This window comes from Musca domestica, unplaced genomic scaffold, assembly GCF_030504385.1.
Source record: "Musca domestica strain aabys unplaced genomic scaffold, Musca_domestica.polishedcontigs.V.1.1 60, whole genome shotgun sequence".
Taxonomy (NCBI): Eukaryota; Metazoa; Arthropoda; class Insecta; order Diptera; family Muscidae; genus Musca; species Musca domestica.
In genome coordinates this window covers 1,989,521-2,007,266 of record NW_026712364.1, presented here as the reverse complement: position 1 = coordinate 2,007,266, position 17,746 = coordinate 1,989,521, and the positions used below count along the sequence as shown (strand labels likewise).

Genomic DNA, 17,746 nt, shown 5'->3' with positions numbered 1-17,746 from the left:
AATAAAACGAGTTATAGTGTGTTTAAGAGTGTTAAATTTTAACGTAATGGGTTTTATAGATCTAGCGGGTTAACCTTGCGTGTTTAGATACACCCTTAGGAGTATTTAAATACCGGGCAGATGATATTTGTAAACGTATCTATACACAACCAATAGAATGTAAAAACTAGTCAAAAAAATGTAGCGAAAAATAGTAATATTGAGTTAATTGAAGTTGAACCACTAAAGAAAGGTCAAAAACCGACTATATGATATTTTGTAGAGCTCCCGTAACAACAAAATGTTTGTATTGGAAAATTATCTGAAGTAGATCATACCAACTATGAACCAAATAACTTTGCTGGAATATATTAAAACAAATATTTATTACAGCAATAGATATCCCGGACCGAGTTTCATCAAATGGTAAAATTCTGTTGAATATGAAAAAATCTATTCAAGTTGGACATATATTACATATATGGGGAGCAATATCCGTAAAATCGGATGAAGATGTACATCGAAGCAATATAAAAATCTGAACCGATCTTGATAAAATTTGGCAGAGGTATTTTCGAGCAGTATCTGATGCCCGGTATGTGTAGTGCATATTACGCATGTGAGAGACTTTAACACCAAATCGGATGAAACATATATATAGGAGCTATAGCTATATCTAAACCGATTTTCACCAAATTCGATGTACTTTCTTCTAGACTGAATTCGGTCGGATGTGCCAAAAATTCAGGATGAAACATATATATAGAAGCTATAGCTATATCTGGACCGATTTTAACGAAAATTTGGAGCACTTGCTTTTAGGTCATTTGGGCCAATACTAACCATTATTTGCACAATATACCAGAAATCGGATTAAGGATATATATGGAGCTATAAGCAAATCTGAACCGATCTTGACAAAATTTGGCAAAGGTACTTCCGAGCTCTATAAAATATCATTGTTGTCGAATTCATATTACGAATGTGAGGGACTTAAACATCAAATCGGATGAAACATATATATGGCAGCTATAGCTACATTTGAACCGATTTTCACCAAATTCGATGTACTTTCTTCTAGACTGAATTCGGTCGGATGTGCCAAAATTCAGGTCATTTGGAATGGTATTGGCCATTTGGTGCTTAATTAACCCGAAATCGGTTAAAGATATATATGGGAGCTATATCCAAATCTGAACCGATCTTGATACAACATAGCAGAGGTATTTCTGGGTTGTATCTGATACCAAACATCATTCTTGTGGGGTGCATATTACGAATGTGGCGGACTTAAACACCAATTCGGATAAAACCTATATATGTAGCTCCCATATATAGGTTTAGCTATATCTTAACCGATTTTCTCTAAAATGAATGTACTTGGTTCTAGACTGAATTCGGTAGGAAGTACCAAAATTCAGAACTTTTGGCCATTTGGTGCCTAATTAACCCGAAATCGCTGGAAGATATATGGGAGCTATATCTAAATCTGATCCGATTATCACCAATTTCAATAGGGTTTGTCCTTGGACCAACCAAATGTTGTTTGAAAAATTTCATCTCAATCGGATAATATAACGAGGCCTGCACGTTGTTCACAAGAATACATAGACGGACGGACAAACGGACTGATATGCATAAATCGACTCAGAAAGCGTTTCTATGAAGATCCTCAAAAGTAACTATGGGTCTTTGTTGCTTCCTTCTCCATGTTACAAAGAAATGTACAAAGACATAATATCCTTACCACTATGTGGCGTAGGGTATAAAAAATAGGTGGTTATGCACATGGTGACGTATTTTCATGAGCAAATACAATTTTCGGTCTTTTTGTCATTGTTCGAATTAATTTTTTGTCATCGGCTGTAGTACCCATTACGAACTTTAAATACGAAATTTGAAACAATTCCTGTGAAATTCATCAGAATACCGAATATCGGGAGGTACTTTTATATGGGGGTTACACGATAATCGTAGTCCTACAGAGACAATTCTCTTTCAGGGGGTAAAGTATTCAGAGGGAACCCCTTGTGTGGATTTTCAGACAATTCCAATGAAAAATGTGGTTAAAATCATCAAAATACCAAAAATATCGGAAGGACCGATATAACCCATCTTCGAAATTGATCTACCTGCAGACAAAACTGTGCAAAATTTTAGCTTCATATCTTCATTCGTTCTGACTCTAGCGTGGATAAATGGACATGGATAAATCGTCTACCCAAACGACTGACATATGATTATTCGACGGAAGACTACCTTGGAACTTATAGTACTACAAGACCTATTTATGGGTATTTCCAATCTTACTTACATCATAAAATTTGGCAATTAATTCCAAACCACTCGGTGAACGGCGATAATCATCACGTCTACCAAACAATTCCAAATGCAATAGATTTAATAAATGTTCCACCGATTCCGTATTGGGATCCGCAAACCAATTTGCCATAAACAGCAACGATGATGCTTCCATTGTTTGAAAATTCCTTTCGAAATGTTTCATATGACGATACATGGCGTCGATACGATGTTGTATACGCTCTATGCGTACCAACAACATAAGCGCTTGACTGGTGGAGATAAAGGCGTTCATTGTCGCCTCCCTGAAGGCAATGTTATAGTGTGATTGCTGGACGGCAAAAATAAACAAAAAACAAACATGATATTTAAATCTTTTCTTTTTTGCAAAAAACGCTCTTCTTACTTTATCCACCATGTTATCAATGTCGTGGGTAAGCGATTTGATTTGTGTTAGGATTTTTTTCTGTTTATCTCTTAATACTGGCAATTCCAGGGGATCATTTTTCGATTCCAGCTTATTGTCTTCTTGCCCAAAAAGATACTCTCCAAAACGATAGCTTACATCCAATATATCAAATAAATCTTCCACAAAACATTGGCTATGCCATGGATGATAGATGGTAAATAGTAATATTATCATGCCAATGTGGTGGTATCTTTGGCAAAACATTATTTTTCTTTTGAGTTTTGAGACTAGTGCCCTCCTTCCAACTTCAATTACATTTCTATCTACACTGAATAATAATATTGAGAATTTAAAAATATGGTCACACTGATAGCTTTCCCGAATCATGGCGATAAGAAGAAGTGTAAATCAAAGTGTGACTACTTTCCATTATGGTGATATGATGCCGCCATCCATATATGTATACATAGTATTTAATATTAAGTTTTATAAATAAAAGTCTTTATTTTATAAAAAATTACACCTTTTTTGAGTGCAGTGAGAACATATGCAATTGGTATTGAAGTCCTTGGCATAGGTCAATGTCCAATTCTTTTCATTTGTCCAAATTATAATAATATTTTTTTTTCAGAATCTCCTATATGATACTATTTTTACATTTTTTACTAGTAATTGGTTAATTTTTAAGAGCTAAATAGGACAAAACTTTTTTGGAAGAAATTTTCAAAAAAAAATCCGTTCAAAAATACTACTAAAATCATAAAAATACTGAATATAGGGAGTTACCGTAATTTTTGGAGCCTATGCGAAGACGAGGCCTGTATATGCAATTTTTGTCATAGGCTGTAGTACCCATTAGGAATTTTAATTACGAAATTTGATACAATTCCTGTGATAAAAGTCACTAAAATCATGTAAATTCCAAATATTGGGAGGTACCGTTATATGTGGTCTATGCGAAGATATGAACCTGTATAGCAATTTTTTTGCCATAGGCTGTAGCACCCATTTGGAAATTGAAATACGAAATTTGATATAATTCCGGTGGATAATGTCGCTAAAATCATCAAAATACTTAAAATAGGGAGGTACCGCTATATGGGGAATATACGAAGACGTGGACCTGCAAATGCAATGTTCTATCATAGTAGTACTCATTAGGAACTTCAATTACGATCTTTAATACAATTCCGGTGGATAATGTCGCTAAAATCAACAAAATATTGAATATAGGGAGGTAGGGTTATATGGGGGCTATACGAAGACTTAAACCTGAAGATGCAATTTGCTGTCACAGAGGGTAGTACCCATTAGGAACTTCAAATACAAAATTTAAAACAATTCTAAAATCATCGAAATCGCGATAATTGGGAGGTACTGTTATATGGGACCTATACGAAGACATGGACCTGTTTGATAATTTTCTGTCAAAGGATGTAGTACCCATTAGGAACTTTAAAATTCAAATTTGAAACATTTCCGTTTAAAAAGAAGTGACACAAATCATCAAAATACCGAAAATCTGGGGGTGATAGTTCTATTCCAGAATGTGTCTTACATAATGGGAACATATGCTGGCAATTTACAGCAAATTCGGGTTAAAATTATGCTATGTTAAAATTCGGGTTAAAATTTTGGATGCTATGCCAACCTATGTATGTTTAACCTATTTTCAATACCAAAAGTCCTGAAGACTTAACACACACCTGTGTAAAATTTTAACAAACTACTCCAATTCGTTCGGAAGCTAGAGTGATTTCCACAGAGGGACAGACAGACAGAGGGACACCGTTAAATCGCCATGGAATTTTATGCTGATCAAGAATATATATATATATTTTGTGGGGTCTGAAATTGATATATCGGGACGCCATAATGGCGAACTAAATATACCCTCCATGCTATAAAAAAATACAAAAATTCAGAAAAATTCACGAAATCTTTATTTGAATTGGTAGTACGTTCCAAATAATTTAAAATTTGAAGATTATTTTAGGCAAATATTAATCTCGACTATACCTCAAATGTTCCATACGCTTTATAATCTCGCCAACATTTCGGCACGTTCTATACGGCCAATTGACCGGTCCGAAACGTGAAATAAAAGCTTCACCGGACTCGTCTCTCAATAAGTTCATTGCTACGCGTGGTATGTAGCACCATCTTCTGAAACCACATGTCATGGAAGTCAATCTTTTGTATTTTCGACAAAAATGTTGGATATCACCTAAATTCCATAAACCGCATCAAACTGTGTATTTGTCTGGTGATATCCACTCCATAATTTAAGAAACCCATTGAACCATAAATGAGGTTCTTGGATGAAAGGATGAAGCGCGCCATGAACTTTCCAAAAATCCGTATTTTACCCCTACACACCAACATTGAACTACATGCAAAATTTCTAGATTCTGCAGTTTTGTCTGGACGCTGACAAATCAGTCAGTCAGTCATTACTCTATTATTAATTTATATTGGGATAATTCATTTTCAAGGCTCATTTGATGTGAAGGTTAGAAATTCGACAAGTCTTAATTATTCGTAACAACAGTGACCATTTATCTAAATTTCAAGATCAGATCTTTCGGCGTTTTATACAGCACTCTATATACATAGGATAACATATTCGTGATTAGTTCTCCCCAAAAAAAATATTTAACACCAGCACCTATGGCTGATTTCCTTTTCTTAGCTTTTCTTTTTTTCTTTCCTTTATCCCAAATACTAATTAAATAATTAATTTATTTTTCTCTCTTCTTTTTCCCTTCCAGAGTTTCTTCTATGAAATCTTGGCCGGCATCTGGGTGCGCAATGGTCTGCAAATCAAAGGCCAAGCCATGACCTATATCCAGGCAAATTTTTGCAATTCCATGGCCGATATGGATTTATTCTTCTTGCAAATCTGTGCCACCAATATGCCTCAATGTTTCTTCCTGCACAATACAATCGAGATGTTCGGTGTGACTCAGTGGTTGGAAACGGCACCGCTGAAACAAACCCAAAAAATGGAACAAACCTCAATGCTAGAAGGCTTTCTAACATTCCTGGCCACACTGGTGACCAGTCGTACGAATTTGGGCAACGATGAGGCCACACAGTGCATTATTGAAATCAGTGCCCTCTTGGCAACGGAGAATAAAACACACTCGCAGCTACTGGAGCTGATGCCCGAACGTTCCGGCAATGTGCATACGAAAAATTTCGAAACTTTCCTAAAACAATTGTCCGTGTACAAGGCGCCATCGGCTGGTTCAGAGAATCTAGAGCAAGGTCTATTCACACCCATCGATCAGGTGTGGGAGGAATACTATGATCCCTTACATGTTCTACTACGTGCAGTACATCGCCGTGATTTCCAATCCTCGCTGGATCGTTTTACAAACTATGTTAAGTCCAAGAATCGTATGCCGGCAAGCGGGAATTTATGGCCACCATTCCGTTTGCCTCGCCCGGTGGGGGCAGCTTTTAGTGATCCCTGTCGTATTTTGAATTCTCGCATCTTCCATTCGACCATCTTGTCGATTTTGTATCGAGCTGTGCATTCTCGCGATGTGTCCGAACACCTACTGGCCTTAGCAATATTCCTTTTGGAGATTGCCGTCGAAACGAGCGAAGACACCAAGCCATCAAGCGGAGGTAGTGATAAGGCGGCCGTTGTCGAATGTGAAGATCAACAAAGGCCTTGTTATCCATTTGGCATGCGCCGAGATCCACCCAAGTTATTCAAATGTTATCCCACAAATAATCTTAGCTGCAATCTAAGGCATGTGGTCTCGAAAATTTCCCTAAAATCACATGAGCCACAAGTAACCCCGGCCCATTATCGTCCCTCAAATCCATTTTACACTGATGTTGATTTTGACATCGACGATACGCCCAGCATGGATATAACACCATCATGGTACGCAGGGGGTGGTGGTGGAGAACGTAATTTGAGTGTTGTGCACAGCACTTCTGTTTCCAGTGGTGGTATCGGCACCACATCAACCGCAATTGTGCCTATGCGTACGCAAAATATGGAAGTTGCCGTACCAGCCGAATTATCCTTAGTACGGGAAACTGGTCTTGTAATGAGACAAGATAGCCAAGATGATGATTCGGTACATGAAATGGGAAATGCAATTGGTGGAGCAATAGCAGCAGGTGGCTCCCGGTCACCGGCAATGGAATATCGTTTCTCTCTGCAGCCCATTACAATGTCCGGAGATATTAATACAGGCATGGAAGTGGTGTTACGTGACGGCCAGGCGGCTGGTCCATCCAATGCCGGCCAGGCCGGAGCCGCCGCCACCCAACATCAGAATCAAAGCCAATCGGATATGTTGACACCAACCACACCCACTTCCATGGGCAGTCTTATACCATTTCCCCGTGTACAACCTGTTGCAGTGCCAAGCACCAACATGGACATTATACCTTCCAATCCGGGTGCCTTGGGGGTGGGACGAACACGCCTTGCCTATGAGGTAAGCAATCGCAAACGTTCGGTGGAGAATGCCATCGATGGCAATGGCAAAGACGATGTGGTCATTGAGGAAAGTATACTCTCATTGCTGCTGAAGTTGCACTCACAGCTGAGTGGTACCCTGGACAGTTTCTCCATCACCGACGATGATGATCAAGAAGCTGAAAACACCACCCCATCATCGTCTGCCATGGATGTAGACTGTGAAGATTCTGCCGAAGAACCTTCAACCTCGTCGGCAGCCAAAGCTGCGGCCGCCTCTAGTCAAACAAAGAAACGCAACATTAAAGTGTCGGATTCACGAGTGGGCGATGGCCCCTTCTTCATAGGCAATCTGCTGAGGAAAATCGCCCAACACGATGAGTTATGTGCCCAAAACATCGATGAAATACGCCGTAAACTCTGGCCAAATCAAAGGGAAAAACAAGCCGAAGCAAGGGCTCGTGAGGCCAAGGAGAAGGAAGAGAGGCGCAAACGTGCCCGGGAGAGGCAAATGAAAATGATGCAAGAATTCGCCAACAAACAAAAGGAATTCATGCAAACGGCAGCCGCCTCCAACTTGGATGCTGGCATGGAAGAAGAGGAAGAACTCTATGAGGAACAACCCCGCGAAAAGGAATACGATTGCATTATCTGCAATTGCACGACACCCAGCACAGAATCGAATCCCATCGGTTTGGTGGTGCTCGTCGAGTCTAGCGGCATTGTGGGGCACCGACGCCGCACAAGTGAACGTCTACCACTGCCTCTAAGTCCCGAAGATGAGGAGCGACTGAAACATAGCAGCCGCCTGGCAACGGAATTCAATCGTCGCACCGAACTGCTAAGTTTGAAATTTGGCGAAGAATCATGGTATCTATCCAACAACATGGCCTATGAAAACGGTGTACACGTACAGTCGTGTGGTCATCACGTTCACCTCAGCTGTTTGGATGCCTATCTGAAGACACTGTACGCCAGCCAAAGACAACATCAACACGAGCGCGGAGAATTCTATTGTCCTGTGTGTCGACAACTATCGAATTCGGTACTGCCCTTGAGTCCACAACTGGATCGTCCAACGCCTGTTGTACGTTCCGGGCAACAGCCTTTCGAACAGTTGGTAGCGGAATTAACCAATCTTATTAAGGAGAATGAAAAACCACCGGTTAGTTGGGAAAATTTGTCAAAATGTTGTGCTTTTACATAACGTCCTACCCACCTCTTTCCCTCTCTTTCAGATCTCAACAAAACTATCCGAAGCCATGGGTCGTGCAATGGAAGATATGACAAATATAACGCATCGTAAAATGAAACGTGTACCACCCACGTTCCGTAGCCTATTCATTTTTGTTACCTCAATAGCTCGCACCAATTTAGAATCTGAAATTATACAACGCGGCGGAACGCTGTGCTCCACCAATCCAACACGGTATAAGGCCAAACGTGATTGTATTGTACCACTGCTACATGTACTGTCCGTACATGTGCGTGTACTAGTCGAATGGCCGTTGTGGAGTTCCTGGGCTTCGCTGGCCGGTATGCCGGTAACGGATATTGCCTCTGTGCCTTCACACTGTCGTGAAGTGATACCGGCAATTTTAGCGGATCCAATAGCATTGCTATTGAAATACATACTTCTGGCTCCACTACATTTAGATCAGGGTAAGTGAGGATATATTTTGAAGAGATGTTGGGAAATTGTTTTACTTTCCATTTTTTTTTAATCCGTTGCAGAATATTTCACATGTATGGTAAAGGTTATGTACAATTTATTGTACTACCAAATTGTCGTGCAGCTATGTGTTACCCTGACTGATCTCGAATGTGATTACATTCTGGCCAACTTTGATGCTTCCCCCTCGGCTGAATCACAAGCGGCCACTTCCAATCGTCGCAATTCGATGCGTTCCTCTCCCCATGAATATTTGGGCAGAGCCATGGCCTTAGTTTTGAAAAATACCAATAGAATGTCTCACTTAAGGCGTGACAGTATACCTTCCACCTCCGCTGCTGCTTCCGCCATGAATGCCACCCTTACAGCCACTGCCAATGCCGCTGCCGCTGCCGCCGCAGCTACAACAGCCGGCTCGAGTTCTAGCAATTCTCCCACGACCAGTGGTACATCCATACTGGCGGGCATTGAAGTCAATCTTAAATCAATGGAAAATAAATTACAAACTTTGTGTTTACCATTTTTGCGTATTGCCGCTCTGCTGCGCCAGCATTTGTATCGACATGAAATGCCAGAAATTTCAGCACCCGGTTTGGAATTTGTACGTTTGGTTTATTACTTGGAGTTGGTAACCGATTCAATGGATTGGGATTGTTTTAATGCATCGAAAGGTCTATGCTTTATACCCGGCGGTTCAGAGGATACATTACCCAAATTTTGGTGTAGACAATTAATGAATATCCGACCACCAACGGATACGGTACGAGAATTGGTTATACTCAATCAACATGCTTCGTGGCATCAACCAAAACTTTTGCAATTACCAAGAGAATATGAACGTTTGTTTACGGTAAGTATACAGATCGCAAATTTGATATATTGACTAGCATGCTCACTGAGTTCTCTTTTATAGTATTACCATGAACGACCATGCCTGAATTGTTATAAAGTACCTAAGGAAAGCTCTATATGTTTGCTGTGCGGTACCATTGTGTGTCTGAAACAAAACTGTTGCGCCGAAAATGAATGCTGTGAAGCTGTCAGGGTAAGTTATGGATTAACAAGTTATAAAGTATCAGCGATTTTGCCAACAGATGTATACCCTCAGCCACCTCAGTACGATTATTTAAATGTATTTCGACTTCTGTTATGATTGTTTTAATTGTTGAGCATCTTTGGAGTTGATTTGGAAGAAATGGGCTAAAATTGTCCATTTCGTGTCGGACCTAAGTAAATACCGTTTCGCCGACAGATGTATGCCCTCAGCCAATGTTCGATTATTTAAATATATTTTGAATTCTGTTATGGTTATGTAAATTGTTGAGCCTCTTTGGAGTTGGTTTGTCCATTTCATATCGGACCAAAATAAATACGATATAAATATTGCGACGTGCCAGGTTACTTCCTTCACTTTATTTGAGATATGTGACATGTGTGAGGTACCAGAAGAAGTTCGCAGATATATCCCATCTTCACAACAGATATTGTGTCAGCAAAAATATTTGTATGTGTGAAATTTGAAGAGATTTTTATGCTTATTTCGCTTTCTTTGAGCGTTATGTTATTCAAAATCTTAAACGCTTTTGGGGGAGGTACCAGAGAGAATGGTCCGACATCTACCATCTTTTTAACAGATTTTGTGTTGATGGAAATATTGAGATGTACCAAGTCTGAATGGAATCGGATATTGATTTCGGATTTTATGAGCTTCAGAGATATTCAAAATTTTAACCCTTTGTGGGGGAGGTTATATAAGGAGTGGACTATCTTCACATCAGATTTTGTGTTAGTAGAAACAATGTCATGTGAAATATGAAGAAAACCGGATGCTCATTTCGAATTTAATGATCGTTTTTGGTTATTCAAAACATTCCAAGTCTGAATGGAATCGAATGTTAATTTCGCGTTTAATGAGCTTCAGGGATATTCAAAAGTTTCACATTTTGTGGGGGAGGTACCAGAAGGAGTGGACCGATATATCCTACCTTCACACCAGACCTCAGGTTTATAAAAATATTGTGATGTGTGTAATTTGAAGACAATCGGACTCTTACATCACATTTTATAAGAGTTATAATTATTCAAAATATTGACCCTTTGTGGGAGATGTACTTGATGGAGTGAACCCATTTTTACACCTGACCTAGAACTGATGCAAATATTAGGATTTGCAAAGTTGGAGCAAAATCTCTCTTTCTGTGGAAAAAATATTTTTTGAAAATTTCGACCTTTTGGGGGGGAGGTACTAGAAGGAGTCGACCGATACATTCCATTTTCACACCAGACCTCGGGTTTCGGATTATCGTTTCTCTTTCTGTGCAGTAAAGTTTGGATCAATCCTTTGAGAGTTATCGTGCGCATCAGCCAAACAGACAGACGGACATCGCTAGATCGACTCCAAATTTCGTGAATTTGGTCCAAGAGACATAGGGTCTAAAACCATTATTTGGTTGAGCCACGTTTTGGCCGTATCAAATGATATTTACCCTCTCTAGCCATATGGCTAAGGATGGCTCTCAAATGGTCCATCTGCTAAGTCAAATTTTGGCATACTCTTTCCAACATTTCGGCCGTTATCTGACGGAAAAAGGCTACAATGTTGTCTTCGAATGCATCCTTTGAAAATATTTCTTTCAATTTTTCGAGAAAAAAAGAAGATATTTACTTTATTTTTGATCAATTTATCCCCGGCCATTTTTCAAGTTGATGTATGAAATAGATATAAAGTCTCGTTTTAGGCCGAAATTGCCAAAAGGAGAAATATTCTACACAACATTTCACTATAACTCTCAAAATAAATCACATATCTAGCCATAGTAGTATTTAAGAAAATTAAATTCGAAAATTACACATTTAAAGTGAAAAATATGTGTTTGCGTTTTTGACTGTTAATTTAAAACGTTTCCAATTTGACTCCATATCTCCCTTAATACTTTAATTTTTGGGGAATGTTTCAAAAGCGAAAATAATCTACACCAAATTTCATTATAAGTCACAGAATACGCTTTATATCTAGCTATAATAGTTTTTAAGAAAATGACATCATTCGAAATTTAAGATTACAAGTGAAGATTATGTGTTTACGTTTTTAACTATTAAATATATGTTTCCAATATAAGTCAAAATAACACATAATACTTCATTTTTTAGGAAAAGTGTCAAAGGACAAAATATTCTAAATCGTATTTCAATATGTGTTTCTGAACAAAAGAATTTTGTATAATTAATCTGTACCATAAAAACATATATCATCAAATTTGGTTTAAAAGAAACTTTTTTTTATTTTCGATAAATTTAGAATTTTTTTCCGAATTACAGAAACTTTCTACCTCCTATAATATTTAATTTTTAAGGGAAAGTGTCAAAGTTCAAAATATTCTAGATCGAATTTCAATATGAGTTTTTGAACAAAAGAAATTTGTATAATTAATGTGTACCATAAAAGTATATATCATCAAATTTGGTTTATAAGAAACTATTTTTTTTTATTTTCGATAAATTTAGAATTTTTTTCCGAGTTACAGAAACTTCATACCTCCTATAATATTCAATTTTTTAGGAATGTGTCAAAGGACAAAATATTCTAAATCGAATTTCAATATGTGTTTCTGAACAAAAGAAATTTGTATAATTAATGTTTAACATAAAAATATATATCATCAAATTTGGTTTATAAGAAACTATTTTTTTTTTTTTTTTTGTTTTTGATAAATTTAGAATTTTTTTTCCGAATTACAGAAACTTCATACCTCCTGTAATATTTAATTTTTAAGGGAAAGTGTCAAAGGACAAAATATTCTAAATCGAATTTCAATAGATGTTTCGGAACAAAAGAAATTTGTATAATTAATGTGTACCATAAAAACATATATCATCAAATTTGGTTTATAAGAAACTATTTTTTTTTTATTTTCGATAAATTTAGAATTTTTTTCCGAATTACAGAAACTTCATACCTCCTGTAATGTTTAATTTTTAAGGGAAAGTGTCAAAGGACAAAATATTCTAGATCGAATTTCAATATGAGTTTCTGAACAAAAGAAATTTGTATAAATAATGTGTACCATAAAAATATATATCATCAAATTTGGTCTATAAGAAACTATTTTTTTTTTTATTTAGTTTAGAATTTTTTTTTTCGAATTACAGAAACTTCCATGAATTATTGTGGTATATAATATCACACTGTCGGCTCCGCACGACTACAGCCTTTGTTTACTTTATTTTTCCCAATTTGCTAAATTTAAAAGAAAACTAATTGTAATTTATATTTCTTACTTTCAGCATACCATTACTTGTGGTGGTGGCATTGGTATATTCCTGGTTGTAACATCAACATACATAATTGTGATAAGAGGTCGTCGGGCATGCCTTTGGGGATCACTATACTTGGATGATTTCGATGAAGAAGATCGAGATTTGAAGTAAGTTTCATTATTGCTGCCATTTTCGCTGCGACTAACCTGGTATTCTTCTCTTTTACAGACGTGGCAAACCCTTATACTTGAGTCAGGATCGTTTCAATCTATTAGAGTCTCAATGGCTATCACATAAATTTGCCCATACAAAGCATACATGGGTATTCCATAGAGATTTGTTGTGAAATATGCAAGAATTATTACGCAATATTCAAGACATGATAGTAGACCTATGAGGAGAAATGATGTTCATTTATATATATATATATAGAAACTAGACTTAACAAAACTAACAAGAAATTTTATTTTGTTTTCGAATCTCAATGGTTATCCTAAAGACCGTTAAAATTTCTAAGCCTTTTGTTTGAAGACAACAATATTAATATTAATTTCCATCTGTCGCCCCCAGGAGCTAAATTGAAATTGACTTATATGAAACGAACATACAACAACAATTTGATCACTTGATGATATTAAACCTTATAAAATATGTACGTAATATTCTGCGAGCAGCCACAATAACAAACACAATAAAATTACAACAACAACATATAACGCCTAATAACTAAATAACCAAGTTAAATATTATGGAAATTACTTTGTTAAATCATTGATTATATTTATATTTCTTAATTAAATTGTTTATAACCTCCTTCTCTTTCACGCTCTTCTTTTACTTTTTTTGCTTTAAAAATTAAATTTATTTAATAATTAGACTTTTTAATATAATTAAAACAAAATACACTTCGTGTAAGTAATAATTTAATTATTATATACCAACCATTATCGTAATAGATTTTTTTGAAATATTAAACATATTATATTAAAGGGTATATCACAAGAAAAAACCCAAACAAAAATGAACAAATTTCATTAAAATGAAATAAAAAAAACTAACCACATTACTTTACATCTTTATTTGAATTTAACAACAAAAAAAGACAAAACGAATGAAAAGAGCATATTTTTCAAAATATATAATATAATTTTTAAAAATAGTTTAATTTTTTTATAAATTTCCTTTGTAACACTAATAAATAGTTGGCCTATAACTAAAAGAAATGTTAAGTAAGAATTTAAATAATATGTTTTATTAAATTTGAATAAATACACAGAAAAAAAGAAAACAATTTTTTTTAAATACATACAAATAAGAACAGATACACATATATTTCATTCAATTTCACAGATAGTAAAATTAATTCAAGATTTGTCATTCAATAAAACAGCAAGATGAAAGAAAATCAGTAATCTCTTCAACCAATATATTCAGAAAGTTCATGGCAAAAACACTACAACAATTCAGTGCGATTTTTCCACAAGGTACAACGTTGTAACATGATTGAATGGCAAATATACATTTCTTAATCGGATCTGGTTTTGGCATACCAACACATCGGTAAATTATTCCAAAGCAAAAGTGAAAAAAAAAGAATAAAAATAATGTGGTTATATGTAGGAAACCGTCGATTCATTCATTAATCAATCTTTCAAATTTTTTATAAAAATATACTACTTTTCGTAAGAAATTTAATTTAAAAATAAAAAAAAACATTCTATAATAAAAAAATATCATAAAAATAAACAACAAAAATAATTCAATAAATAAAGGCCGCATATGCATGTAGCTATAGTTTTACTAGTTATTATATAAATAACTTAGCTAAATAAATATCTAATTCTTAAATACAATACAGATATATATGCAATATTTGTGTTTTGAATTTCGGGATCTTTATCATAGCGACTAAGGAAGTGCAGACGATTTTGCAGGGATAAACAACAAGAACAACAATATTCAAATAAAGACCACACAAAAAATGGTGGGCAATAGAGATGATTTGTTGCGTCAGCCTCATAGTATCCATGGTAGAAGAAAACAGGTAGATGCATCAGCGCTAGGGAACATTTATATGTGAAAATTTTTAAAATGTTTTTCTTTTTTTTAAATTGCTTGTTATAAGTGTTCCTATACGACACCAATCGGAGGTTGGTATGATATACGTTTTTCAACAATGTTTACAATTTTGAATAATTTTTTCATTCAAATTTTTAAAATTGGTTTGACAGTTCATTGTCCCAGCAGCTGTGTCGATGCGGCTACCTATATTCTTCTACCATGATAGTATCCATAAAATGATTTGAACAATTATTGCGATTGTTTATTCCTATGCGCCTACAAACGTTAAATTAGCCATTATTTCGTTTTCTCTTTCGTTTTTATTCATTCAAACTAGCAAAAACAATAAAATCGACAGCCACAAACAATTAAAGTTGCATCATTATTCCTAGATATCTTCAATGCTTCTTCATGATAGTATCCATAAAAGGATTTGAATAATTATTGCGATTGTTTATTCCTATGCGTCTGCAAGCAACGTGAAATTAGCCAATATTTCGTTTTCTCTTTCGTTTTTATCCATTCAAGCTAGCAAAAACAATAATATCAACAGCAACGAACAATTAAAGTTTCATCATTATTCATAGATATCTTCAATGCTCGTAAGAACATGGCATATATGCCCCGTATAAACATATCGTAAACAACTGAGAGAATTGGAACTAGTTCTCACAGTTCTCTTCAGCGAACAGTCTCATAGCCACATAGTTCGTTTATTCATTTGTGACCTACTCCATTTCAGATTAAATTTTAATTTCTTTTCTTTCCGTGACATGGAAAAATGGCTAAGAGATCGTCTATCCAATTGCCTGGACTTCCAGGTACCGGATGATATGATAAAATATATTCTATCCATGAAAAATTCTAATGAATTCGATGAGTACTTTGAATCTTTGTTGAACAAGGATTGTGAGGACCATCGTCTATTCCTAACGGACTGTAAGCAACGTCTATTCAGTAAGGCTTTGGCCAACAAGAAACAACAAAATCAGCCGCCTCAAACGAAGAAATCCCAAAGTCATGGTTCATCAGAGATAAAGCAAAATAAGTCATCATCGCCAACGAACAGTAAGCATGAAGGTGCAGGCAATGGGCAACAACAGGCACAAGGTGCCAAAAGAAAAACCAAATATGTTAGCCTTTATACAAATGATGGCAAGGTTATTGGTGACACGATTATGTTGAAGGGTCGCCGCTTGTGTAATTGTCAAGCTTCGCAGCATAAGCTGATAAATAACTGCCTCACATGTGGACGCATAGTGTGCGAACAGGAAGGCAGTGGCCCATGTCTGTTTTGTGGTGAAATAGTTTGCACAAATGAAGAACAACACATCCTAAAATCGGCAGGTAAAAAAGGAGAGAACCTTATGAAATCTCTCAAAGAGAAGGGTGGGGGTGAGTCATTGAAAAAAGCTCTGGAACAACGTGACCGTCTTTTGGAATACGACCGCAACAGTGAGAAGCGTACCACCGTCATTGATGATGAATTGGATTACTTTGAAGAGAACTCCGTTTGGCTGTCGGATGAACAGCGCAAAAAGTTTGAACAGTTAAAACAAGAAATGCACGATCGCAAACATGCAAGTCGTATTAATCGGAAAATCAAAATTGATTTTGCTGGTCGCGCCGTGGATGATGATGTGACCATAACGGCCGAATATGAGAAGGCAGTGCTGAAAGAAGTTGCAGCTGTTAATGCAAAAACGGACAACACCAACAATTGGTCAAATCGCAAACATTCACAAAAAGCCAATGATGATGGTGGTGATGTTGATCCAAATTTAGATGGTTTACGTCCCATGTATCGACCGTCGGCCGAAGAAAGGGCCCGCAGCAAAGGTCAAACCATGAATGATGGTTTGGAGCGAATTTACAATCGTGTTCAGGACAAAGAATTACTTGAGATGCAAGATCTGCGCCAGTGCCTGTCTATGCATCAGCCATGGGCTTCACTGCTGGTGGCGGGTATTAAGAAGTAAGTGGTCGGTATTTTATTTCACAACAGATAATTACTTAATTTTTAAAACAATCCAGGCATGAGGGCCGTGTTTGGTATAGCGAGCATCGGGGTCGTTTGTGGATTGCATCAACGGCAAAGGAACCAAGACCAGAAGAAATTAAAGAGCTTGAGAATTTCTATCGAGTTTTCTATAATGGTAATTAGTGTTCATACATTTTTTTCAAACAATATTTCCTAAAAGAAAACCTTTTTCTAGATCCTACTATAAAATTCCCTGAACACTATCCAACCGGATGTCTTTTGGGTTGTGTTAAAATTGATGAATGCCTTCCCCAGGAGGAGTATCAAGAACTATATCCTGGCGGTGAATCCGATTCACCATACGTCTTTATTTGTTCCAATCCCGAACAGTTACCAGTTGTATTTCCCATCAAAGGCCAACATAAGATATGTAAGTTATAATAATCATCATGTATCTTCTAAATGAATTTTGATTTGAAACATTTTTTTATTGCAGATCAAATCGATCCTAAAATTCACAATGCCGCGTGTAAAACTCTGTTGCGCATGAAAGCTTCAAAGGGATAAGAAATACATTTTAACTTAGAAATGCCACGTTCCGTTGATAAGTTATTTAATTGATAAAAAAATAAACATATT

General features: G+C 36.3%; 2 protein-coding genes across 2 annotated transcripts in view; both read left to right on the top strand.

The window, feature by feature from the left end:
- Nucleotides 1-14,356, top strand: part of LOC101889187 (E3 ubiquitin-protein ligase Ubr3) — an 85,169-nt gene extending 70,813 nt beyond the window's left edge. The window contains exons 5-10 of the mRNA XM_005183800.4: nucleotides 5,461-8,301; nucleotides 8,375-8,798; nucleotides 8,871-9,658; nucleotides 9,722-9,853; nucleotides 13,093-13,232; nucleotides 13,294-14,356. Coding sequence (XP_005183857.3) covers nucleotides 5,461-8,301; nucleotides 8,375-8,798; nucleotides 8,871-9,658; nucleotides 9,722-9,853; nucleotides 13,093-13,232; nucleotides 13,294-13,411 — 4,443 coding nt within the window. The 3' untranslated portion in view covers nucleotides 13,412-14,356. The remainder of the gene's footprint in view (nucleotides 1-5,460; nucleotides 8,302-8,374; nucleotides 8,799-8,870; nucleotides 9,659-9,721; nucleotides 9,854-13,092; nucleotides 13,233-13,293) is intronic.
- Nucleotides 14,357-15,826: 1,470 nt separating this feature from the next.
- LOC101889363 (activating signal cointegrator 1) lies at nucleotides 15,827-17,688 on the top strand. Its single transcript, XM_011294337.3, has 4 exons — nucleotides 15,827-17,101; nucleotides 17,161-17,282; nucleotides 17,343-17,537; nucleotides 17,604-17,688. Exons 1-4 carry the CDS (start codon nucleotides 15,900-15,902, stop codon nucleotides 17,672-17,674), a joined length of 1,590 nt encoding a protein of 529 aa, XP_011292639.2. The 5' UTR covers nucleotides 15,827-15,899; the 3' UTR covers nucleotides 17,675-17,688.
- The last annotated feature ends 58 nt before the right edge of the window (nucleotides 17,689-17,746 follow it).